General features: G+C 34.9%; 1 protein-coding gene across 1 annotated transcript in view; it reads right to left on the reverse strand.

The window, feature by feature from the left end:
- Positions 1-2,547: 2,547 nt before the first annotated feature.
- RSBN1L (round spermatid basic protein 1 like) overlaps positions 2,548-27,718 on the reverse strand; it is a 67,129-nt gene continuing 41,958 nt past the window's right edge. Inside the window, exons 4-8 of the mRNA XM_027123808.1 lie at positions 18,260-18,397; positions 16,352-16,494; positions 13,241-13,408; positions 8,370-8,478; positions 2,548-8,280 (exon numbers count right to left, since the gene is read on the reverse strand). Of these exons, the coding sequence (XP_026979609.1) occupies positions 7,639-8,280; positions 8,370-8,478; positions 13,241-13,408; positions 16,352-16,494; positions 18,260-18,397 (1,200 nt within the window). The 3' untranslated portion in view covers positions 2,548-7,638. The remainder of the gene's footprint in view (positions 8,281-8,369; positions 8,479-13,240; positions 13,409-16,351; positions 16,495-18,259; positions 18,398-27,718) is intronic.

Genomic DNA, 27,718 nt, shown 5'->3' on the forward strand with positions numbered 1-27,718 from the left:
ACTGGATTAAAAGCTTGAGAGGGATCTACACTTCAATATTTTACTTTCATTTTGCTTGCCCTATATTAAAGTTAGCCAATCATATACTGTAACCATACTGGTAATCCTACACCATAAAGCAAATTTACTACCACTATAATCTATACACTACAAACACAAATTTGTAATTCACTTATATAAGGAAAAGACAGTCTGTGACATGATTTTGAATTGCCATCCCTGAGCAAAATAGTGAACTAGAAAGAAGTTTGTTTTTGATGTCCTACCTCCACCATACCTCACCTTTGACCTCTTGATGCAACTTTTTCGTCTTGCCAGATGCCTATCCTCTGCCCAAAATTAGAGACAGGAATACATAGAAGTGATGTGAAGATGTGAAATTAGGGTGACCCAGCACACAGCTCTTCTAACTATTCTTTTTACTATGTTAATTCCAGGATCAGAAGCTAACGTTTGTAGTGTCTATGATATGCCAAGTAATGTGCTAGATAAGCATTTGGCATGTGCTGTCATTAATTTTCACCACCAATTAACAGAATAGGTATTACCCCCTATTTTATAGATGAGAAATACAGACTAGTGAAGAAATTTCTCAACATTATACAAGTGTACTATCCCCCTTTAATGACCCACAGCTGTACTGCTACAAATGCCCTCAGCATATCATCCCAGTGAAGTGACTTTACAGAACTTTGTCTGTGAAAATGTGCCACCTGTATGTCCTTGTCCCACTCCTGTGGGACACTAACAGACACTAACAGAATAAAGACAAAGAAAACTAGTGCATGTTATCATCTTGCTTCAATATTTTCAATTTTTGAATGTTTATTTATAGTATCAATAGGGAGAACAACACAAGCTTAATCAGAATGCCTCTCTGACAACCAGATAACCAGACTTTATCTTGCCAAATATGACTTAGGAATAGTTAAATTCTGCTTCAGACTATGAGATATTAAGATGCTTCTTAAATTGTATTTGCTGGGCTTCCCTGGTGGCGTAGTGGTTAAGAATCCACCTGCCAATGCAGGGGACACAGGTTCGAGCCCTCGTCTGGGAAGATCCCACGTGCCACGGAGCAACTAAGCCCTTGTGCCACAACTACTGAGCCTGTGCTCTAGAGCCCGCGAGCCACAACTACTGAGCCCATGAGCCACAGCTACTGAAGCCCACGCGCCTAGAGCCTGTGCTCTTCAACAAGAGAAGCCACCGCAATGAGAAGCCCACGCACCACAACAGAGTAGCCCCCGCTCGCCACAACTAGAGAAAGCCCATGTGCAGCAACAAAGGCCCAACACAGCCAAAAATAAAAAATAATTTAAAAGAAAATTATATTTGCTATTTTTATAATTTTAGGTATAGTTAAAATTTATCCTTAATTTGTAATAATTTTCAGTGTATCTCTAGTTGAAGGGAAAAAAGTTGAACAAGTTTTATAGGTGTAATTATCTTTACAATACTTACTCTCCACATTACCCAATGGGCCTAGATATCTAATAGGTAGCTTCTTAAACTTTATCTATAAGGCTGTAGTAAGTACAAAATAGAAATTTCATCTCTTTATAGTGCCCACTGATCTAATTTTCTCCACTTTTCTTTCTGTTGCAATTCTAGAATTACATTACGAATTAAGTCAGAGATGGACGTTTTAAATTATAGAAACCTACATAATTTGTTTTTCCACCCCAATAAAGTTAAGGTTCAACTTTTGTTCCTTCAAATATTTACTGAACACCAAGTGTACTATGTATTAGGTATTGGGGACACAAAGGGATAAAGAAAATTTGTAACTTCTAACTCATGGTTTAGCTAGCGCCTGACATACACTTAACAAATGTTAATGATGTGAAGAAAGGACACAAGAAGCAGAGGAAATAATTGGATCTATATCAGCTGTGAGGTGAGGGGACAGTTGGAGCAGATGAGGTCAGTAAAAGATACACAGAAGAGATGGTTTAACTGGAGTTTTGAAGAGAGAAGTAAGATTTCACCATGTTGTATACGAGGCAGAGATTTTCCCCAGCAAAGGCAAAGAATTTTAAAAGTACACAAAGGAAATGGCAAGTACTGCCATCTGGTAAAGCTGAAAATTGAGTACATCAAATGGAAGAGATTATAGTAGATAAGGCTGGAAAGGAAGGGTCACATCTTAAAGACTCTTTGGAGCCATGGAATATTTCTAAGAGTAGCAACCATATCTGTCTTAGAAAGGTTAATCTGGTGGTAACGTAATGGGCTGGAATGGGGGTAGGGGCAGAGGGCCGCAGGCAGCCTAGAACATGTTATGCTATTTTAAGAGCCTAGGTGAGATGAACATCTACTATGACTGTGAACAGCTACTATAACAAGAAGAGTAGACAAACATTTCTGGGGTCCACTCAAGAAAATCTCATGATATATTGTAGAGTTGACGCGTGAACAACGTGGGGGTTAGGAGCGCTGACCCTGACGCTGGCGAAAATCCACTTATAACTTTACACTTGGCCCTCCGGCCCTCCATATTCAAGGTTCCACACTCTTAGATTCAACCAACAACGGATTGTATAGTACTGTGGTATGTATTTATTGAAAAATATGTGTGTAAGTGTGTAAGTGGACCCTCGCAGTTCAAGCCCATGTTGTTCAAGGGTCAACTGTACACAGAGGAAAAGATAGAGAAATCAGATTACCATGAGATGACTGCAGAGAGAGAGAGAGTGACGCAATAACAAAATTAGGAGGGAATGGAACAGCTAATTCTTGGGGGCAAGGGAGAAGAATTTAGACTTGATTACATGGGTCATTAGAGATTGAGAAACCAAGGCTGACTGAAGTCATGGGGTCACGAAGATAGTTCAGGGACAAAGCCTAGAGACCTAAGGGGAAGAATCATAGAGACTGCCTTAAACAATGGTGGAGAGGTAAAAGAAGCCATCCGAAGAAACAGAAACCAACAACAACAATAAACCCCACAACAGGTCATGCAGAGCTTTAATGAGTAAATGATTGATAACAAGTGTTACAGGGGTTAAACAGAAGTATTAAGAAACGCACCCACTGGATTTGGTAGTCAAAAGGTGACCATTGAGAGAATCACTTCAGCTAAAATGTTAAATTTGAGGATTAAAGTGAAATTGTAGTGAGATGAGAAGTGAAGCAGACAGATTTCTAAGAACTTTGTCAGTCAGGAAGACAGATGGAAAAAAGAGCATAAAAGTCATACTCAAGATTTTTTGGTTTTTTTAAGACAGACTTGAGATTTTTCACATAAAATTTCATCTGAAGAAGAAACTTGACAGCTGGGTGGGGACTGAACTGTCTAAATAAAATTTTAAACACTACTATGCAAAATATTTGCAACTATGTTGACTTGCGAGTCTGCACACTTAGTAGTAGTCAGTAGAACAATAGCAATGACCTTTACAGGAAAGTGTAAAGATTTAACATTTTCAAGACATAAATGCATAAATTCTAAACTTCAAAATGTACTGAAGGATCCAAAGTTCTCATATTTTAATAGTGCCATTCTTGGAAGGTAGATAATGGTAATAAAGCATACGAGTAGTAAGTTTTAATTTCTAGTTAACATAATTCTGTTTCCCACATTTTGTTCTCAGGTCATTCACATTCCCTGATTGAGTCTGAAATCCTGAAGGGAAGATAACCTAAAATGCAAGATGTTTTCCCCCTCCTTTCCCTGCTCTCCCAGTAGAAATATGATATACAACGCCTGTAAACTTAAAAAGGAAAGACATCTCTGCTTTTAGGTTCCTTGTGCTTAACATTTTAGAAAGCTGTCACTCCCATCTGCAATATGCAGTGGGTTACAGGAAAAACTGAACAGAAAAGCCAGGACAGAGATTAAGGATGTTATACCTCTCCTGAGTTGTCCTCTTAATTTTCTTATCTGAGGTATATTGCCAGAGCCAATATCAAACAGAACTCTTTAATGAAACAGCACATTCTAAAACCAGTAAAATTTTGTTTACATATCAAAGTAGTTAAACAGAAGGAAGAAAGATTAAGAAACAGCTGTTCTACCACTCTAAAGATAAAACCCATCATGTCACTTTTTACCAGCCTAAAAGTATTTTGAAAACAATGGTACTTTTGTCCTCTCCTCCTGGGATAAAAATAGTCATATCTAGAGGGAAGGGAGGCAATTTACCATGCCATCCCAGCACCCATACCTTACTAGTTTAGCGACCTTGTTTAAGGTGATCTTTAATATTCTTCTCTGTTGGCATAAGTCAATTTTTGGTATTTTTAAGAGTAAAAACGATTTTCAGACTGGAATCACTTTCAAGATCTTATGGTTTCTGTTGAAGATAGAGACAAGAATTTTTAAATATGACAAGATGAAAGTAAAATGTCAAATATAAGAAAATAATTACAAAACATGGAAAAAGATTATGGTTATCAATTTTAGTATTTATTGAAAGGTGGAAGACAAAGAAAATTCCTCTCAAACTCCAAAAATAAATCCTGCACCTTCGCTAAAAATGCAAAATGAACTGAGATATTTGCTTTACATGACAATGAAACTATCCAAAAAATAACTGAATCCAAATTTACCAAAACAGTGCAAATCTATTATTTACAAAGATGATCTTACCTGCCATAAGTATTGGGGAAAAACCTATTTTACACTCAGGAACGCTAATGAAATACCTCGAAGACTTAATCCAAGAAATAAAATATTTCCTACCCTCCATGACCCCCCCCACAAAGTTAAAGAATGGATTAAAAATGAATATATGCGGAAACAAACAGTATTTCCAATAACCTTATACACATACACGCGCACAGGCACATGCACACACAGAGTGTTGTGCTAGATCAACCTAATCTTTATTTAAGGTCAACAGCTGTAGTGACAAAGACGATAATGAATATGGCTTTAGTAAAGTTTTCAACCAAATATCACAAATGCTTAATTCTTTTGATAGCTAACCAGCTAACCTGAGTATGGAATATATTACTTAGCTAAAAGGATATGAACAAAAATAATTAAAAAGAAAAAAATCACTGTAGCAGACACCACTGAGGTACCTTAGTTTTTTTTTTTTTTTGTAAAGGTCTGTATGGCAATTTAATAATTTACGTAACAACTATTTATTCTATATAGTATAAGTTCATATAGAAACTGTATCTTAAGTGCTTCATTATTCTGGTCCAAGAAACTGGAAATAACAGAAAAAAAGTTGTGTTCAGATAAGAACTGGAATGTACTAACTAGGAAACCATTAATATAATACAATATTGAAATAAAAATTATTTGTATGTAACAAACGTAGCCAACAACTTCTCAGATTGCATCTGAAGAGAATTTTTAAATTATAACCCATAAGACAGGAACGTAAGCATTACTCAAGGTGACAAGGCTGTATCTTGAAATCTGTGTTCACTAACTTGTATTTCACCTCCACAGAGATGTATGCATTTTACAAAACAATTAAAATTTCAAAATATGGAGAAGGTTGACTATCGGTTATATAGGAAACTACACTTAAAAGCGACCACTCTGGTTGTTTTACGTATGTCTTTAAGTTAAAAGTTTAAGGCTCATATATTTTGCAGGGATACCCTAAAGACATTTTATTGCAGTATGGTCTCATGCATCTATGTGTATGACCCTGGAAAACTGGAGCTAAAACGAACCTTGTTAAATATGTTACCCTTCACTTAAAGAAAGAAAAACCTAAACATTGTTACCACATTCTCTCTCAATTTTCAATACTGGTTTGTTATAAACTTTTGTCTCCCAAAAAGGTAGGTGAAAATACATAAATTTAGCTAAAAATAGAAGATAAAGGTGGTGAGGAGCATGTTAAGTAATATATAAAACAAAATCCCTATTTACATTTGCATGATTTATACTTTCCTTACGTCATGAAAATTCCTATGTTGCAAATATACTGATTTTCTACTAACCACTGAGATTTCCTTACAATACTTGCCTACCCTTTTAAACTGGAGGCCAGAAATGACATCAATGCTGCAGTTTATTTTTCCTGATGAAATGCCTCTGAGTAAGCTTCTCCCTGACCAGAGAGATAAGCAGTTTTATGGGTACCACAAATGAGGCTGGAGTAGAAACCACTCAAAGTGGAATGGCAACACTAGCTCAAAAGGCAGCACAAAGAACCCCATTTGAAAGTAATCAACCAAAGTATGAGCCCAGAAAAATACCAAATTCAAGTAAAAGAAAATAGATTTGCAACCAGCATAGTTCCTAACATCAAAGCATACACTGAAGACATTTGTTTGACTTTTAATTACGGTAGTTGAAGCAATCTGAAACGGTGCTGAAGTCCATTATTGAAGAGATTTGTTTTAATCATCTTTAGCTAGGCACTGGCAATCCTGTTTCCTATTCCAATTTTACTTTCTAGAGCTTCTTTTGAAAAAAGAAAAAAATACTCTAAGTTGTTTACCTTGCTAGGGTAGGGAGAGGGATGCTTAGAAAGATGAGGTAACAGATCTTATTTTGTTAGTTATCTCTTTATATATGGCAGTTGAGTCACTGCCCTTATTTTAATATTTTGTATTTGCCATATTTTCCTTCTGTTCCTCAAGAAAAATGTAATAGAGGATTTTAACTGCTCAGAATTAAACTTTCTGTAACTGAACATTTTTTCTCAGCTACTATTAGGTATAGTATGGGTGCTGATTAGCAAGAAAATTTTCTCAACTTCTTATTCCATACACTACAAAGAAAATTCACGTTATAGGGCTATATAATCAGGTCACATAACTTCATTAGTTAAAGGGTTAAATATCACTAACAGACCTTGTTTCTCCCAACTTATAAAATTGATTCTATTACCTAAGCTGCTCTCTTAATGTTGAATATAAATATTTAAAAATGTATTCCAGGGAGCATAGGAAGTTTCACATATTCATCTTATTCAGCAATTTAAGAAGTTATGCAAAATATGATAACATATATATATATTCCCATACATACACACACACATATAAATATGCTTTCATAACTGAACCTTGGTTTTAAAAATGCTTGCACAGTGTGGGGAATTTAAATATTCACAAGATTTGAATACATACATTTGCACTCCATTAGCACTCTAAGTGGATATACCAGCAGAAACATAATAGATCAAATAAATGATTTAACTGAATTGTCAGTTTGGTGGGGTTTTTTTGCAGACCCAACAGAAAACATATTATTATGAACCTTTATTAAGTGGCTCACATTTCAGTATAAATCACACTAAAAAGGTTTTTTTAAAGCTATTTACACTACAGTGCTGACACATTTAAAATGAAGAAAAAATCGGTATAAATAAGCTCTATGGAAAAGCCTTAAATTGTCAAAAAAGAATTCTGGCTCATATTACAAAATATATATATATATATATGTTAATGTCAGCTCTATTCTAAAACCTACAACTCCAACTCAAATGATTTTTTTAAAGACTCCTTTTGTTTAAACCTGCAATGTTTACAGTGCATCTGGCCCTAAATGCTTTGATACTTCACAGTTATGGACAGGCACTGAGGAATGTTACAAAGCTACATAAACTATAATTTGTAACAGACTTGGGAGCAAGTTCTTGGCTTGCTTTCAGAATTCACGAATCTTTATTACATTATTAAGTTTAAGAAAAAAAACAATATTAAATGGTATATACAAATTTAGCACAAAATGTTATCATCTTTTCTCTCTTGATTTGAATGTGTTGAACTATGTTGCCTTGTATCAACTAGGCTTATGAGACTTCCAGGACACATTTCTTCCTTTAAATCTTTGTTGCTATTTTCAAATTTAGAGTCCACATCAATCTTAAATTCTGTAAATTGAACATGATCCAATTTTGCTTTAACATTCTTGCCATCCATATTATTTGGTGCTCCAGTCTTTTCAGGAATATAAACATTCACAGGTTCTTCCTTGATTCTTACAGTTGCAATAGGTTCATGTTTAATCTGCTGTAATTCATATTTAGAATGAAGTTTGTCTGAAAAAACAGAATCCAAGGAGGTTTTGCTTACAGCACAAATCATGTTGTCAGTGTGAGGTCCAAGAATTGATGATGTGGAATCTGGTGATGTGCATGTTTCATGAGTAACTGTATTCTGAGCAGTGTCCTCCTCTGAGTGATATAACTTGAGACGAACATGCCATGCTAAACTGCATACAGCTGAAACTGTCTTGAACTGATGAACAACATTCCTTGGAATAAAATAAATGTCATTATCATACAGCTGAATCCTGGCATAGCGAATGCCTTCCCTCCTCAGTTGATTAAGTTTTGCATCATCAACCCACTGGACACACTAAAATAAAACAAAACAAAACAAGAAATACCAATAAGTCTTTTCCACAATAAAAATTAAATTGAAGATAATAATAGTTTAAAATATACCTGGGACAGTGGAGGTTCATGTAAATCTAACTGCATTCGTTGAACTACTTCTAAGAAATCTTCAGCATGAAAACAAATTACATCTTTGGTTATTCGGGGTTGATCAGGCCTAAAAAAGAACATGAGATAATGAAGAGTCTGCCATTAATGTTTCACTCTGCTAAGTCCTTATTAAATTCAAAGCAAAAAAAGTTTATGGTCAACACCAAAGTATTATCTTAGAAATGAACTGTAATTAGAAGACCACTTTACATATTTAAACAAAGGGATAACACCACGAGTTTCAACCTAAATATGGATACAAACAACTCATTTTATTATTTACACACACACACACACACACACACGTTTTCGTATAGCAGAGCAGAAACTTTATTCATTAATCAAGGAATGGAGAAGGGAGAGCTCATGCTCTAAAAACACCTTCTCCCTGAAGGGAGAAGAGTAAGGGAATTTTAAGGGGTAGGAGGCAGACATATCATCAGGGCTCTTGCAAAGGGGTGGAGATTTCCAGGAGCAGCCTGACCTCATTTTATTATAGCTATGTGTAACCATATTTTGAAAAATTAAATTGACCTGGACTGGTTAATTATGCAAATCAAAAAACTAAGTGTTTAGTCTTAAAGTTAAGACTTTAACTTAAAGTCTTTAATTTGTTGTCAATACTTCAACAAATTAAGTGCTAAATTAAAGATACTATATAATATAAAATTTAGAGATAAATATAGGGGAAAGGGAATACATTCTTTCAATACAGACATATATAACTGCAATGATACCAAAAATCCCTAAATAACTCCTAAAAATTAAGAGACATTCAATAGAAAAGTACTTATAAAATAAACTGTTACCATCCTACTTGCTGAGGTTAATAGAGTCTTTAAATATAATTCTAAAAAAAATCCCCAAATTCTTCAATTAATTAAGAATATACAAATACATGTTTATAAAAGATGCTCAAAAATGGAGTTTGGAATAAAATCCCAAGAAACATAAATACCAACCCCCCCCAATCATACCAAGGAAATCATAACCAAATTTTAAAAAAAGTGATAAAGAGAAAATCTAAAACTCATGCATCACATTAATATACAGGGAAAGAGGGTAAGAATGATTGCAGGCTTCTCATCAGAAACAATGCAAGCCAGAAGAGAGCACACTATCTTTAAAGTATTGAAAGAAAAAGTCAGTCTAGAGTTCTATAACCCCCAAAATATCCTTGAGAAGTGTGAAATAAAAACATTTTCAGACAAACAAAAACTGAGAGAATCTGTCACCAGAAGACCAGTACAACAAAGAATGTTAAAGAACTTCTTCAGGCTGAAGGAAAATGATATTTAGATGAAAATGCAGATCTATTCAAAGGAATGGAGGGTGCAAGTAATAGTAAATATGAAAGATATTTTATTCTCATCTTAAAAATCTCTTCAGAAATAATTCCTTAATGCCAAAGAAAGCAACATATTTGGGGGTATGGTTATAGCACACATAAAGCAAAATGTATTAATAATAATTAGCACAAAGGCCATAAATGGGAGCAGGGAGAGATGGCAGTATACTATTGAAAGTTCTTACACATTACATAGCAGGTATAATTTTATGTTTTTATAAGCTGGCATTATTTTTTCTTTTCATTTTGAAAATGTTTCAAAGTGTTTATTGCTAATATATAGAATTAAAATATATACAAGTGACTTTTCAATGTTGTCTTATCTTGTGACTTAGATAAATTCTAATACTTCTTTTGTAGACTTAGAACTATCTCTATACACAATTATTTTTTCTTACTCTAAGACCCTGTAATTCCATTTCTATGTATTTACTGAAATGAAATGAAATTTTATGTGCACACAAAGGCTTGAAAGGGAATGTTCATAAGAGCTTTATTCATAAAAACCCCAAACTGGAAACAATTCAAATCTCTAACATCAGGTGAATGGATAAATCAATTGTGATGTATCTATACAATGACATACCACTCAGCAACACGAAGGAATGAACTACTAATACACATAACAATATAGATGAGTGTCAAAAACATTATGCTGAGTGAAAGAAGTCAGGCAACATATGATTCTATTTAAATGAGATTCTAGACTAGGCAATACTAACCTATAAAGAAAGAAAATAGATTTTATAGATGTCTGGAGCTGGGGTACGAATGGGGGGAGATTAACTGCCAAGGTATATGAAGGAAACAAAATATTCTATATTTTAGTCGTGGTAATGGTAACATGGCTGTATAAATTTGTCAAAACACATCAAACTGTACACTTATAACAAGAGTGTGTATTACTGAATACAAATTATACTTCCATAGTTGATTTTTCAAAAAACTGGATTTCAAGAAGCAACCTGAAATACATAAATCTATGTGAATTCTATCTTCCTAATACTAAAAAGTTATATAAAATTCATCAACACTTCACAAGTCTATCTAGTTTAAGATTTCTTTGTAGTCTCAATCAATCCCAGTCCTTTATCTCAAATTGGTGTTAAGCCTGTCTCTAAGATAAAGTCAAGAATCTTGGACTTCCCTGGTGGCGCAGTGGATAAGAATCTGCCTGCCAATGCAGGGGACACGGGTTCAAGCCATGATCTGGGAAGATCCCACACGCCATGGAGCAATGAGTCCGTGCGCCACAACTACTGAGCCTGTGCTCTAGAGCCGGTGAGCCACAACTACTGAAGCCTGCATGCCTAGAGCCCGTGATCCACAACAAGAGAAGCCACCGCAATGAGAAGCCCACATGCCGCAATGAAGAGTAGCCCCTGCTCAGGGCACCTAGAGAAAGCCTGTGTGCAGCAGCAAGACCCAACAGAGCCAAAAATAATAAATAAAAAAATTAATTAATTAATGAAAAAAAGAATCTAATACTCTAACGCCTAATGTCTCCTTGAGAAAAAGAGCAGAACTCAAAACACTAAGATAAGGAGAACACTAAGAGAAAGCACCAATTTCCTTAGTATAGCTTAATTTAACAACAAGGAATAACAATAAAGGGATCATAGACCACGTTTGCATCAGAGCCATGAAACCCTCTTAAAGCATCAACCAAATTATTTTCTTACCATCTTTAATACTAAGAGATTAAAGCAGCATTGGTATAGAAAGCAAACTGTATTTTACAATACTGAGAAAACTCATAGCTAGCAACATCTCATTCCAAAATCTGTCTCAAATTAAAACTGGCCACCTAATATATTCATACTTTGGCAACAGTCTTTTTCACTGTGAAATTGTTAGCTTCAAGTGTCTTTTCATTCAGTAACTATTCATAGGGAACTATGATGGACCTGTGAAGGACAGGACACAATCTCTAACATCAAATAACATATAAAGTGGAGAAGCAAGCATAAACCAACAATAATTTAAAGGAGCTTAAGAGAGATTTAAACAAAGTTAAGGCCAAGAAGCAAGAATATTTATCTCTGAAAAAAAAATGTAACTATATGGCTAACTTTAACAAATACTATCTATAAATCAGAGTTCACCCTAAATAAATTTTGATGCCACTCTTAAATCCTTTATACCAAACATTCAAGAAAAATCTCATTAATTTGAAACAGGGGGTTGTTGTAATGATTTCCAAAGAGATACATCGCCTTTACTCTTTGACAAAATTAGTATTTTAAACCAGATTATGTTAGAAACTATATGAGAACAACCACAGATATTTGATAATTACCATTTAACTTAAACACAATTACAAATTATTATTATTGAATTATAAACTGTTAATGTCATTTTCCTAAGGACCTCTTAGGGTTAGTTCAGTACTAGTTACTTTGTATATCTGAAATTGATAAAGCTTCATTTATGTTAAGAAAGAAGGTCAGTTTACAGTGGCCTCTCCATTCAGTATTAATTTATAAAATATTACTTTAAATTTTCCCTTTTGAACAAAGGGTCAATCTTGTATTCACAGCCCCTGAAAAAATTTCCTTGTACAGAAAATACAGGCAATATTTTTCACAACATCTTAGGAATCTATGCAACAATACTGACATTTTATACTTTCAGAATTAAAAACAGTTTCTTTTTACTTAGAAAAATTTCTTACATACTTAGTATCTAATTCAACTGATTTAATAAGCAAAACAGCATATTCCATCTTAAGTTTCATACCCAAACAATAGTCAATTTGAAAACAAAACCTAATTGAGCAAAGTTATCTTACAGTATAAATATAGCTTTGCCCTATGGGTTTTATCATTTTAATAAATGAAAATTTTTTTAACATATGGGATGACCACCTCTAAGTATATTATCCATTTTCATTAAGAAAATTATCCATTTTTCTAATCTATCAAAAGAGTCAGTGAAACTTACAAGCAAAGCCAGAAAAAATTAATATAGTAAGGTAAACAAACACTTAGTAGATACCAAACCTTAGAAAGATAGCAAGTTAAAACAGTATCAAGAAAAAAACACAAGAATCTGGAGTCAGTTCTGAAATCAGACTCAGCTCTACCACTTGTTAACTGTATGACTATGACAACATTACTTGATAGTCCGGAGCCTTAGTCTCCCTTTTGTGCAATAAATACGGGCCTAAAAGTAGAGAAAATTAACTGAACATTTGTAAATGGGCATACAATAAGCACCAAATGAACCTTAGGTTTTCCATTACCTTAGGTAAGACAACTGTTTTCAACTCTAGTCACGTAAAAAATGAAACTACTGCAGTCAAGCCCAAAAGATAAAATCTAGATTCTAGCAAATGAAAATCTTCTTTAGTACAATTATACAACTAGGATATCCAAATACAGGGGAAAATGAAACTTTTTCCCCCACAGTAAGAAGAATTACTGAAAAACTTCCCAAGAAAAATTTTAGAAGCCATTAAATAGCAGTAGTTAATATATACCACTCTCCACAGTGCACAGCCTTCAACACTCCAACAGCAGCTGTAGTCTGTCGTTCAAAACCTTGTCCTATATGATCTGCATGAGCTCTTGTTCTGTCTTCAAAGAGCATCTCACGAGGCTCACTAGTTCGAGGTAGGTACTGCAGGTTTTTTATCTCATTGGTAGTTCTGTTAAAACAAAATTATATATATAAAGAGACAGAGAGAGGCAGGCTTATGCATATTAAGGCTAAATTGCCTTCAAACATTTGTACTGATGTATTGACAGGTTTAACTTTTTAAACTCATTAATAGTTACAGAACACCTACTCTGTGTCAGGCACTATCTAAGCACTGGAGCTACTGAACAAGACAGTAGTGAATAAGACAGACAAGTTCCTTACTCTCGTAGGAGTTTATATTCTAGTGAGAGATAGACCAAAAAATAAACAGCAAGAAAACACTAGGCAATAAGTGCTTCCATAAAACATGCACGGTTTATTGGAGGTAAGGGGAAAAAAACACTTTAGCTCCACCCTGGAGGACAGACATCTCCCACTGGGCCTCTCCTCCACCGCTCACCTTCTAGAATCCATATGCATACAGAAGCTGCTGCCTACTTGGCCTCACTCACTGCAGAAACCCTCTCCAATTTTGCTGCAGAAGGGGAACTGGGTGAGAAGAATTTATTTTGGGAGTCATCATCTTATTTATCTCCCTGTATGATTTTTCTGTTGCTTCCAGAGACAAATCAGGATTGCCCCCATTATTTTTTCATCTCATCCTAGTCTGTCCCCTAGGGTCACTCTTCCTTTTTGGTTCTCTAACTTCCCACCCTCAAACTCTACTACTTTACTACTCTTTGTGCACTCTTATCTTACAGTTTTATATAAACTTTCACACAGACACACACACAATGCTTTAACGTACTTTTTTGCTGTTTGTGATTAATGTTTTACAGGTATTAGAAAGCTAGATGATGATGTTGCTTTCTGTGGAAAGCTAACAGGCTTTCAAACCAAGTCTCACCTCATTATACCACATTCTAATGAATTAAGACCTTATTAAAGCATTTGGCACAGTGCCTAGGGCACTGTTGTCATTAGTTGGTCAGACTATATATAACCTGATGTGAAATGACCACATATACCATGGATTGTAATCCCTGAGGATTACAAGTTCCTCAAGGGGCTGGTGAACTCCCTTAAATTACATGTAAAAGTTTGTATATATCTGCATTATTCTAGGGAGAGTCTTTCAGATTCTTAAAATGATTTGTAAATCCAAATTAAGAATCACTGAGATATACACCAAGTTTACCATTTACTACCAACTTAAAATTTAACTTGTAAAAATTTCACTGAACCAAAATTTATTTATTAAACACACTCTGTTTAGGTGCTAGAGACACATTAGTAACAAGCACAACATTGTCCCTGCTCTCATATAACCTACATTTTACTCTATGACCATTTCTCCCTGTTCTGTTTTTTCTTCTTAAATTTATAACTAGTGAGACCATCTTTAGACATCTAAAAAAAGGATTATCTCCCCCAGGATCACCCACTCCATTCCCACCAATGTTACGCTAGTGTACATTCTTCTACACTTTTCTCTGTGCTTACATAAATATACTTTTCATAAAAATAGAATCATACTGGACATACACTCTACATTTTGCTCTTTTCAAGTACCATGGATATCCAGCTCAACAGACAAAATTTCATATTATGAAATTAACTATTTCACCACATTCTTTAACAGGAATGTACCAAAATGTATTCAACCATTCTCCTGTTAATGGACATTCAGACCATTTTAAAATTTATCTCAATATGATAAATGCTGCAATTAACATTCTTATACATTTACCTTTAGTGCTTTTATTTCTTGGGACAAATTCCCAAAAATAGGGGTCCTGGTTCAAGGAGTATACATATGTTAAACTTTATGAGCTATTTTAGATTACTTCTAAAAAATGATTACAGAAGCTCACCCATAGACCAATAATATATATTACCCTGTTTCCTCACGTACCTACCAGCCTGTAATATACTCGCTCTGTTAATAATTTTTGCCAATGTAATAGGTAAAAATAGTATCTCATAATTCTTTTAATATATATTTAATATACAATCGACTACCTGGGGCCTATTTTTCTATTGGGTTGTTCTACATTTTTCTTCTCAATTTAGAAATGCTCTTTGTATACTAACTTTAGTCTGTCACATGTTACAAATGTTTTAGTCCAGTCTATCATAGTTTTGAACTTTGCTGTTGATGTCTTTTCTCTCACAAATAGTATTATCATTGTATCTTTTAATCTTTGCTTAGGAAGATCTCTCCTAAGCTTAAGCATTTTATTCTAATATTTTTATTTTTTACTTATTATGTTCAAATCCCTTACTTCTTGTATAACATTGGGGTTATGGCTTTGTTTTCCTCCAAATGGACTCCCATTTATGCCAGCATTATTCATTAAATAAATTTTTCTTTTCCCACTTATCTCATTATTAAGTTCCCAATATACTTTGATCTGTTTGTGTACTCTATCCTATTCCAATGATCTTTTTGAGCTTCATAGTACTTTTTAATATTGAGTAAGACAAGGTCCCCCTCATACTTACCTTCTTTTTCACAGCTTTCTAGACTGACTTTACTTATTCTTCCTTATGAACTTTAAAATTATTTTATCCAGTGCTGGAAGTGTAAGTCCATTTGTAATGCTAAAAATTCCAAAGGACTATAATTTTTGTCCAATCCAGAACACAGATCTAAAGATTTGTTTAGATCTTATTCTATATCTTTCATGTTTCAGTTTTCTTAAAATGAATATTATTTAAATTTATTTCTGAATATTCATTAAATTTATTCCAAAACACTTTATGTCTCTGTTGTGAATGATATTTTTTCCATTCCTAGTTACAATTTATTGTCATTTGCCTACCTTTTTCATGTTTTATTTATATTTGATACTTATAAGAAATTATATCAGTATGTGTAACCATTTTTGAACTTACATTTCAATTACACTCTAAATTTTCCCTTCCTTCTTCCTCCAAATTTCAACAATATACACATACCAATGTACAAATACCCATCCCCAGCAAAAAACATTTATATCCAACATACCTTTTCCTTTTGAAAGGTGACTTTGGCATATCAGCCACAGGGATCATTTGTTCTCCCGGGCGTACCCACATGATGGGACCATCATCACTATCTTTTCGACTCTCTAATTTTAGACTAGATAGTGTCCCCCATGGCAGTGTACACTAGAGGCAAATAATTACAGAGAAATTAATTATTTTTAAAATGTATCTTCAAATATACATTAAAGACTATTGTCCCCTTGACAAAATTTCATATATACATTTGAAATACATACCTATTTTAAATATATTCATATATATTCATAAATTTTCCTTCATAATATTCTATTTCAAACGTAACAAGAGAGTAATTATTCTTGGATGGTTTCCCCCACTTCCCCAACCCTGCCAGAGGTATGATTCACTGTATTTATCATTTATTATTCTTCCTTCTACCAAATATATGGGTCATATGATGTTAATTAGTTGGCAAAATAAGTGTCTTCCATGAGAATCTATAAAAATGAACAACTGAGTTTAAAAAATGGATACCTCAAAAAAAAGGGGGGTGGGCCTTCCCTGGTGGCGCAGTGGTTGAGAGTCTGCCTGCCGATGCAGGAGACACGGGTTTGAGGCCACAACAGTGAGAGGCCCGTGTACCACAAAAAAAAAAAAAAAAGGGGGGGGGAGGGGGGATATACCTCTGATTAGTTATAATCAAAACCTAACAAAACAAAAAGGAAAAGTAAACCAAAATCAAAATTTATTTCTGTGTAGTAGTTTCTTGAAAAGGTTGCTGTTCTAAAAGCAGGAATTAACATCTTTGAAAAGAAAAGAGAAATGACCAAGGGCCACTATCCATGGAATGGTGACAAAATGAGTATTTTTTAAAAAACCATACCCCCTTTCCAAAAAGGGGAGCTTGTCAAATTAAATTTCTCCAGAAAGAATGCATTTAGCTCATTTGCTTTTAAAATTAAAATCTGAAACATAAATATTTAAATGATGGTGTTTTTAAAATAGCACTCAAAATAAATGCAACCAAATTCCATGTCACTAGTTGGGTGAAACAGACAAGGAACCAAAGGTTTAAAAGGAACAAAAAAGGAAATAAAAGGGGAATGGAGTAGGGTGAAAAAGAAAAGGAAGAAAAAGATATATATACACATATAGACTAGAAAATTAAGCATGCAGAAGTGAAAAAAGAAGAGATGTTTAACAGATTATGTGGCAAATACTAGAGACAAACTGATCTTGTCACATTTTTAGCTTTGAATTATTGATTAAATAACTGACCTAACTACATAGATCAGACATTTTTCTCTCAATAGGATAGCCCCAGCTGCCCATAAGAAGAAATATTTTCTGGAATGCAGAGACTGTTGGGGGGAAAAAAAAAAACCAGAACAGAATCTGGCTAAAAATCATTTAAAGGGGCCTTAAAGCTGCATAGTTTAAATACCTTATTTTATGGATGAGGAAACTGAAGCCTAGAAAGTTTAAACGGCTTGCCCAACCCAGCTAGGATCTCGCAAGATTGAAATAGTTATACAACTTCCCAGGCCAGTTTTCCACAAACCCAAACTGCCATTCCCTTGTCCTGAATACTTTAATTTAGTAGACATCCTTCCTGTACCTCTTAAATCCTCTGGCACTCAGTTTATAAAAAGCTGATAAACGGATGGAACTTATTTTCCTCAAGTGGCAGCTACAGGCAAGTGTTATTTTCTGGTCCACCACTTAGCTTTGCCATTAAAATTAGTACCTGAGAAGTCACACACACAACACTATACAAGAATTACTTCTACTTTGTCATCTCTTCCTTTCCTTCCTTATAATTCAAATGAAATCAAAGTTTTTATAATTCTGAAACAGCCATGATCTGTTATCACTAGTAGCATAAAAGTAACTCCCACAACTCAGACTGCTTGATATTGTTTTCTCTTACTTTTAAAAATGGTGAATCTTCCAACATGTCAAGGAACTCAGGGAAGTAATCTCCCACTTCTTCATCTACTGCTCCCACCAAGCTGATCTGTCGCATTGGGCCAGCTCTATAAGTACCGTGAGAATACGTTCTTTTTACCTGAAGGATATGGAGTTAATTAAGTTAAACATAAGATAATGCCTGTTATCACTGGATAACACTAAATTATGTTGTCTGAAAATATTAGAACATAATGTGTGGCAAGCAAAACAACAAAAAAAAAGCCTTTCACAAACAGTAAAAAAAATAAGGCACTTAAAAAAAAAGAAAAAAGAAAAGATCGGCACAAAATCAAGCTATTTTACCTTCTCTAGCTATTCCTACACACTGCTTATGAAAATACAGTTGAGATAAACAGCGTAATTCCAGACAACTAACTATAATTTCTCCTTATAACAGAGCAGTTTATTATTTGATCTACAGTGCCACTGAAATTATATTCAGAAGTTCCTGTACCTATATTTTCCTAAATGGTTCATATCTTTTTGTCAGAATTTTCAAAAGTAGACCCTCTGAAAACGTTGCATTTAACCATCACCAGTAGTTTGTATGTCCAAAAGGCCACCAGGAATGATCTTAGCATGTTAACTAGGATCCAGTTTACATTTTTCTGATGAAAATCTACTAGAGCTTGAGAACCAAAAGTCCTAGGTCCCAAATCTGTCTACCTTTGCTATCTACCAGCTATGTGACCTCCAGAAATCACTTAAATTCCATGAGTTTGAGTTTCCTTAACCGGAAAGATTTACCTCGGATTGCTAAAGAAAACAATAATTGTACAGTGTGAGCAAATGGGTATCATTTGAATATCAACCAAAATAAAACAACCTATATACCTCAAGGATCACTGGTACCTAAGTTTTCAAAAGCACATTTAAATCTTGCAAAGAAACCTCATATACTAACAGTAGTAAACAAGAGTATTTTTAAAGCAAAACAACTTCTTTTCATAAACAAACTTCAAGCAAAATCCTAATTATTTTTTTCTCTGGATTAGCCTTTATGGCCACTAACTGTAGGGAAATTACATTGTCTCAGTTTGCCTGGGTCTATCCCAGTTTTAAAATGGAAAGTCCCGTACCAGGCAAACCCAGATGGATGAGCTTTCATCACATCAGGGACACAGACTCTAAAATATTTTCATATCACAAGGTGAATTCCCACAATTGCAGCTGATACAGATAGTATTCTGTATCAATGTATTTAAGCCCCCACCCACAACAAAAACATGACAATAAAAGTTCTATCGTAATAGAACATTTGACTAAAACATTTGAGAATTTTATTTTTTAGCATAATAAGCAAAACAGCATAACAATGATACATTAATTCCTTAATAAATTTACCAGAATTACAAGGTTAAGTTTTCATGCACTATCACAAATTCACTTCTCAGAACCATAAAACCTTGCTCCAATCCCCAAGTTACAAAAAAAGTTGGGGTCTGTGTCCCCATTTTGTACTCATGATCTGACCTTTTTCTTCTCTCCCAAAAGTTCCTAGCATCTCCAGTACTGAGACAGCTAAAAGTTAAAATCTGACTCTACAACAATATTTAGGCTTTAGATGTTTAGATATACTAAGAGTACTACAACAGGAAAATTAGTCATCACTATGCATTTCTGTAATGCAGTCTAACAAAGCTAAAAATATCAAGTTGAAATTTAGCAAATTTATAAGAACTGATATCAATTCTGTTGCGTGACTCTGAGCTTGTGGCTTCAGTTTTGGATCTGCAAATGGTCATATGTGTTTTTGAGAGACCTCAAGACCATTCAGTGAAATCAAACACCTTCTATTGTAAAACACAAATTTACAAGTGCTTTGAAATATTCATTTGACTTACAAGTCACATTAGGTAATATTTCCACTTCACACAAATAAGTAAATTTTCTGTGCCTCAATCTTCTCTGTCTTGTTTAAACTTAGATAACTCATCTAAATCGTTAACCAGTTCTAACAAAGCCAGAATCAAGAAAGTCTTTGCGTTCCAGCTGGTTCATTCTACTACATCAACTAAATAATTTGGACAGTGACTCAATTATCAACATCAACAAGGATCAGCTGAATAATTTGGGCAGTGACTCAATTATCAACTAAATAATTAGGGCAGTCGGAGGAATGTTCAGGGAGGGAATCCTTCCAAAGTACTAAGCACAACTGAATTTATGAGCTCTCGCAAAGAAATGGGTACTTTAAACATACTTTTAAAGCAAAAGGCAAACGCATATATGGTCCACTGGACTCTTTTTTTCCAAGGGAGTATGTGCAAGAACTAAATACATGCATACAAAAGATACACCAAGAAAGAAAGAATGCTCTTTAATATGCATGTTAGGATTTAGGAGTCAGAGACAATCTACTCTGAGGAAATGTAAAGTCTGAAATTATAACAGTTTATTTAATAGGCAAAAACATGAAATAACTCATTTCTCAAATAACTGAAATAGATTTTGGAGTTCTACATAGTGGTTGCCATGCAATTCAATTAACTTCTTCCATTCTAAAAAAAAAACAAACAAAAACTCTACTATAACAGTATTTAACTATAGAGAAGGGATAAATACAATTAATAATCAAAAAAACAGAACTAGTAGGACTTCCCTGGTGGCGCAGTGGTTAAGATTGCTCGCTCCCAATGCAGGGGGCCTGGGTTCGATCCCTGGTCAGGGAACTAGATCCCACATGCATGCCACAACTAAGAGTTTGCATGCCACAACTAAGGAGCCCGCCTGCTGCAACTAAGGAGGAGGCGAACCGCAACTAAGGAGCCCTCAAGCCGCAACTAAAGGAGGCTGCGTGACACAGCTAAGACCCGACACAACCAAATAAATAAATATTAAAAAAAAAAAAAACCAGAACTAGTTATTAACAAGTTTAACATTCAGCCCTCTTAGAGTAAAATTTCTGTGTTTAAATGTTAAGTAAAAACATGTATCGTTTAGTAACAGAAAAAATGGGTAAAGCTTCTTGGGTGGTAGTATTAAAGACTTATAACTTAAGTACTTAACTAACTTTGATTTAACCAGATGTTGCTATTTTAGGTTGGAATGATCATTTCACTGATTGAAGAGAACATTACTGACCTAGCCATATCATTTCATTCAAATTACTCCTTTACATTAATTTCCAAGTTTACAAATGTTGTTCTTTGTTTACAAGTAAAATAAAATAAAACACGTCTAAATATTAGAAATTTTAACACAATAGACTAAATTAAAACAAATTTGACTTTTCCTCCTCTCCTATGTCTATTTTGAGGCTACCTAAAAGGAGGCTATATCTTTTGATGATTTTTTTTTAAAGTATACCCTATTAAAATTCATAAATATTTCAAAGGATATTTGGGAGAAACTGAATTTTAAAGAGTAAAGTAATACAGACTCTATTTGTTGGATTATAACCTTAAATATGGTATTTGAATCTTCATAGTTCTGGTCACCTCATGGCAAAATACATATATACTATATGTAAATTCATTTAAACACATAATTTGCTATAATAAAATAAAAGCACAATTCTCTCCCCTTTTCACCAAAATGCGCTACAACTGTAAAGTACATTCTGTTTGTCCACTATTAAAACCACAGATAGGGAATTCCCTGGCGGTCCAGTGATTAGGACTCCACACTCTTTCACTGGCAAGGGCCCGGGTTCAATCCCTGGCTGGGAAACAAAGATCTCGCAAGCCACGCAGTGTAGGAAAAAAAAAAACAAAAAAACCCACAACACAGATATATTCCACTAAGTATGGTCTCTATATAAATTACATATACTTACCTATCAGGTTTAAAACAAAACAGCAATTTTCTTCTAAGACATTCATTCTTCAAATATTAAAGATAAGAATCTGATGACTCAATAGGATGGATATAAATAAATTTAAAACTAAATTTTAAAAATTAAATTAGGGCTTCCCTGGTGGCGCAGTGGTTGAGGGTCCGCCTGCCGATGCAGGGGACGCGGGTTCGTGCCCCGGTCCGGGAAGATCCCACGTGCCGCGGAGCGGCTGGGCCAGTGGGCCGTGGCTGCTGGGCCTGTGCGTCCGGAGCCTGTGCTCCGCAACGGGAGAGGCCACAGCAGTGAGAGGCCCGCGTACCGCAAAAAAAAAAAAAAAAAATTAATCAAAATCTTAGCTTGTGAAAGTAATCTGAATTTTAAAATACAGTATAACTCAATTAAAAAACGGGCAGACCTGAATAGACACTTTTCCAAAGAAGACATACAGATGGCCAACAGGCACGTGAAAAGATGCTCAACATCACTAATCATCAGGAAAATGCAAATCAAAACCACAATGAAATATCACTTCACACCCGTCAAAATGGCTATCATCAAAAAGATCAAAAATAACAAATGTTGGAAAGGATGTGAAGGGAACCCTGTACACTGTTGATGGGAATGTAAATTGGTACAGCTGCTATGGAGAACAGTATGGAGTTTCCTCAAAAAACTAAAAACAGGGCTTCCCAGGTGGCACAGCGGTTGGGAGTCTGCCTGCCGATGCAGGGGACACGGGTTCGTTCCCCGGTCTGGGAGGATCCCATGTGCCGCGGAGCCGCTGGACCCGTGAGCCATGGCCGCTGGGCCTGCGCGTCCGGAGCCTGTGCTCCTCAGCGGGAGAGGCCGCAGCGGTGAGAGGCCCGCGTACCGCAAAAAACAACAAAAAACAAACAACAAAAAAACTAAAAACAGAACTACCATACAATCCAGCAATTTCACTCCTAGGTATATATCTGAAGAAAATGAAAACACTAATTCAAAAAGATATATGCACCCCAATGTTCATAGCAGCATTATTTACAATGGCCAAGATATAAAAGCAATCCAAGTGTCCAACAACAGATGAATGGATAACAAAGATGTGGTATAGGGCTTCCCTGGTGGCGCAGCAGTTGAGAGTCTGCTTGCCAATGCAGAGGCCATGGGTTCGAGCCCTGGTCTGGGAAGATCCCATGTGCCGCAGAGCAACTGGGCCCGTGAGCCACAACTACTGAGCCTGCGTGTCTGGAGCCTATGCTCCACAACAAGAGAGGCCACGATAGTGAGAGGCCCATGCACCGCGATGAAGAGTGGCCCCCACTTGCCGCAACTGGAGAAAGCCCTCATGCAGAAACGAAGACCCAACACAGCCAAAAGTAAATAAATAAAATTTAAAAAAACAAAAACAAAAAACAGGACCAGGACTGAACAAAATAAAAAAGGACCTATACTATACAAGTAATCATTAGGGATTAGAAAAATGGCCATAAATTCACGTATTGAGGAGATTAAACAATTAATGAATATTATGTAAAAGCAGAAGACAACAGATTCACAGGATGAGTTTAAAAAAAAAAAGATGTGGTATATACATACAATGGAATACTATTTAGCCATAAAAAAGAATGAAATTTTGCTATTTGCAACAACATGGATGGACCTGGAGAATATTATGCTAAGTGAAATAAGTCAGACAAAGAAAGATTAATACTGTGTATTATTACTTATATATGGAATCTAAAAAGTAAAATGGATGAATATAACAAAAGAGAAACAGACTCACAGATATAGAAACAAACTAGTGGTTACCTGTACGGAGGGGGAGGGGGAGGGGGAAGGGGGGAGGAGGGAGGAGCAAGACAGGGGCAGGGAGTTAAGAAGTACAAACTACTATGTATAAAATAAATAAGGTACAAGGATATAATGTACAGCACAGGGAATATAGCCAATATTTTTTAACTTTATATGGAGTATAATCTATAAAAATTCTGACCTTGTCACCTAAAACTAATATATTATAAATCAACTATCCCCCAATTAAAATAAACAAACACACTGTAATGTAACTTTTAATTACATACCATTTAATACAACTTTCTAGATTAATAACCCAATACCTGAAACATATACTACATCAGTCTGAACCATTAATTTAATGTTTCAAAAATGGAAAACTACACATAACAATGTATTCAAATTCAAAAAGTATATACTTCTTGATGAACCATATAGATACCACTTAAGTTGGTAAAAAAAATTACAAGAATATAATCCACACACTTTTCACAAAAAAGTAAATAGTACACCTTTTATTATGCGATACCTATTATACAGCAATATCATATAGCAAATAATCCAGTTTCCTCTATTACATGGAATAAAAGTAAACCTATAATAATCATAAGGAAAAAAGCCTCAATTCTCCAAAAATAATCTATCCAACAATTACAACTCAAAAGCAGTGGGATGGGAGAAGGAAACAGATAAGAGTTGAAAGAATCTCTAAATAGTCAAAATTACTGTCACAAAGGCCATGATTCACAGGATACTCTTCTTACATATATGTTTCTACACTAGGCATAATTCTAACTAACATCTAAAATCATAAAGGATAAGAAACCACAAGTTTAGAAGAGGAAGGAGGGGCAAGAGGTAAGCACAGCTGCTGCTCCCCTAGGTCATCAATATTATAATATCATAATGACAAGCCTAGACTGAAAATAAAGAGATAAGTTATGTTGTATATGCTCAGGAAAAGGATAAATCTTGGTCCTTACAACTGTATGCTTCCATTATCTAGAAAAACCACTAATCTGGAAAATCTCACATCCTGATGACGCTTGACGTGAAATTACTGTATTTGGCTTCAGTAAACATTCATCATACTATCAGTTTTCTGATGCAGTTAAAAAATTAAATTGGAAATACCAAAAAATGTCACTGCTTTAAAACATACCCTATATGCTTCCTAAAAGGGAAATGTAGAGTTACAAAGAGGACACATATTGTTCCTCCCAATTTAGGTATACTTCTCAAAAAACACAATAAAAGACAGAAATGATACTTATTCATATATTTGCAAAAGCTGTTGACAGATGTAACATTTTTAATCTAAACCTCCCCTAGAGTCTCCCTACCCAGCAAAAACCCTACCACCACCATGACTGTATTTTCACATTTCCCTTCATTTATTCTCTATAAATGTTTTAAAGGGGGGGTGGGGGAGACTGGAGAGCAGGAAATAAAAGACTTCTTGAACCCTCTGCCAGTGTCAATAACAAAATCTCAGAAGCTTTGGTTAATGAGAAAAGAACTGTTACATTACGTTTAAACTAAATCCTATTCATTTTTCTTTATGTAAATAATCTTTAAAAAACAAAAACACAACCTTATGATTCTGAGTTTGGCTTGCTACAAAGAAAAAAGTAGCCTTTATGACAGGAAATACATTGCCAAAAGTAAATCTATAAGTCTCAATACTGCTTTCTCTTATTTTACTTATAAAAACTGCTGCAACAAGGGAAGCAAATATGGACACATGTAATTCAAAAAACCATGAGGCATGACTCACTTGAAATAATGCTGTTTCCCAAAATGTATTCCCTGATATGTCAGTCCCTGAAGAGAGGATTCTAAAGTCCAGTAAGTTTGGAAAACTCTTCCTGTTTGAGAGGTTCACCACACACTATTAAAGGCTAGGTTCTGAGAAGTCTCACAGTAAACAAACATAACTTATTTGGCCCAGTATTAGACAAACTATTTTGACTTCAAAACCTGTTTTTCTTATTTATTTGTTTTCTTTTAGTGTACCTATCAACATCCCAAGATAGTAAGAATTCCACAGAATACGTTATAAATACTTTATACTTTATACAGTATAGTTATCCATAATAAATATAGAAGATATTATAGATGCTTCTAGCTAGTATCATCATTAATCCAAAGAAAACACAAAAACAGGACAGTTATTACAGCAAAAAATTGAGGGGGTGAGGGCAGAAGAGGCTACTGGTTCAATTCTGGTGAGCTTTTTGGGGGAGAGGGCAAGAGGAAAGAAGGGAGTCTCGTATTTTAAAAAACAAGACCAGCTCACCACATTCCTACTGAGGCAATCTGAACATCTAACAAAAATATGTGTGCCACAAGGGGGAGCCATTCCCCATCACATCTGGCATATCCTTTCAAATTAAAACATATAACAAGAAATAACATATAATCAACATTTCAAAAATATCCATATAACTATAACTAAAGTAAGAATAAAATTGTTATTAATCATTTTTAAACTAGTACAAAAAGGAAAAAGTCTCTCAATTAGAACATCTGGTACCTGCCATAACAGATCAGTTCAAAAGCATTCAAGGAGGACATGACAAGCACAACTGGTCAAAATGAAAATTCAGTACAAAGGCTGGCAGTGGTCAAAGACGACGGTATGGCAAATCATCTTTACTGGCCTAGCATGGTGAATGACCCATGAATTCAATAAATGTTAGTTCTCTCCCCTCATTTTGCAGAGAGGCAAGGCTAACAGATCCAACCAGATTTAATAACTGTTTCACTATTAAAATATTAGCCATTTAATTATGAGTTAACATTGACATAAGTTATTTGCTACAAGCAACTCAGAACCAGGCTAAAATAAAAAATAAGATTTAGAGTTTGGGGGAGGGAAAAGGGTGATTAGAAGATAATTGCCCCAGTTTTCATATTCTCACAGTTCTTACTACAGAGTTTGGAGTGCATGCTGATTAAACATTGTATGGCAAGACAGAAATCTCAATTGTTTCTTGACAGATAAAACTCCTGTCTTACTTGCCTTTCTGTTTCCCTACCATCAAAGGCACAGGAGAACGATCAATGTCCAAATGAGTATTTGAAGAAAATAGAGATGGTAGAAAAACTAAGACAGATGTGGATGAGTTCAAATGGCCAAAAACTCTTCCCAAGCATGTATGCTCACTTCTGAGCAATGTTACTGTGTCACTCCTATCATCAAGAAGTGAATCTGGGCTTGGCCTCATGACTTCCTTTGGCCAATGGGACATCAGCAAACACAAAACAAGCAGAGGCTTGCCCCCTCTTTCTGCTCTATTTACCCTGCAACTATCAACATGTGTACAAGCCCAGGCTAACCTGCTAAATGATGAGAAAAATGTGATTATCACCCCAATCGACATTGCACCAAACCGCCAGACAAATAAGCAAGGTCTCCTGAGACCAACTGACCAGCAAACCATCAGACATGGTTGAGGCCATGCCGCCCCCAGCTGAGCTGACAAAGACTGTCCAGAGAGTCCAACAGATTGTGAGAAAAATCTTTAAGCCACTTAGTTTTGAGGGTTTCGGTTTGATTTGCAGCAAAATAACTGATATAGATAGGTTACAAACTTTTTACAAAAATCCATTTCTATTCTCAAACAGAATTTTATTTCATACAGTTTGATTGATATTATACCACTAACATCAGAAAAATGACATGACCTACAAGACAATATATAATTCTACCATGTCTTCAGATTCTTCAGGCAATCGGCAGGGATATAGATGAAGACGAAATATAGAATTATGCAAGTAAAAAGAATTCCAAAATCAACAGGATGTCTTGATCCTTTTGTCAGTATTGTGTGTGTGCATGTGCACGTGCATGTGTGTATA

Source organism: Aethalodelphis obliquidens, unplaced genomic scaffold, assembly GCF_003676395.1.
Source record: "Aethalodelphis obliquidens isolate GAN/ISIS:26980383/991018 unplaced genomic scaffold, ASM367639v1 scaffold27, whole genome shotgun sequence".
Classification (NCBI taxonomy): domain Eukaryota; kingdom Metazoa; phylum Chordata; class Mammalia; order Artiodactyla; family Delphinidae; genus Aethalodelphis; species Aethalodelphis obliquidens.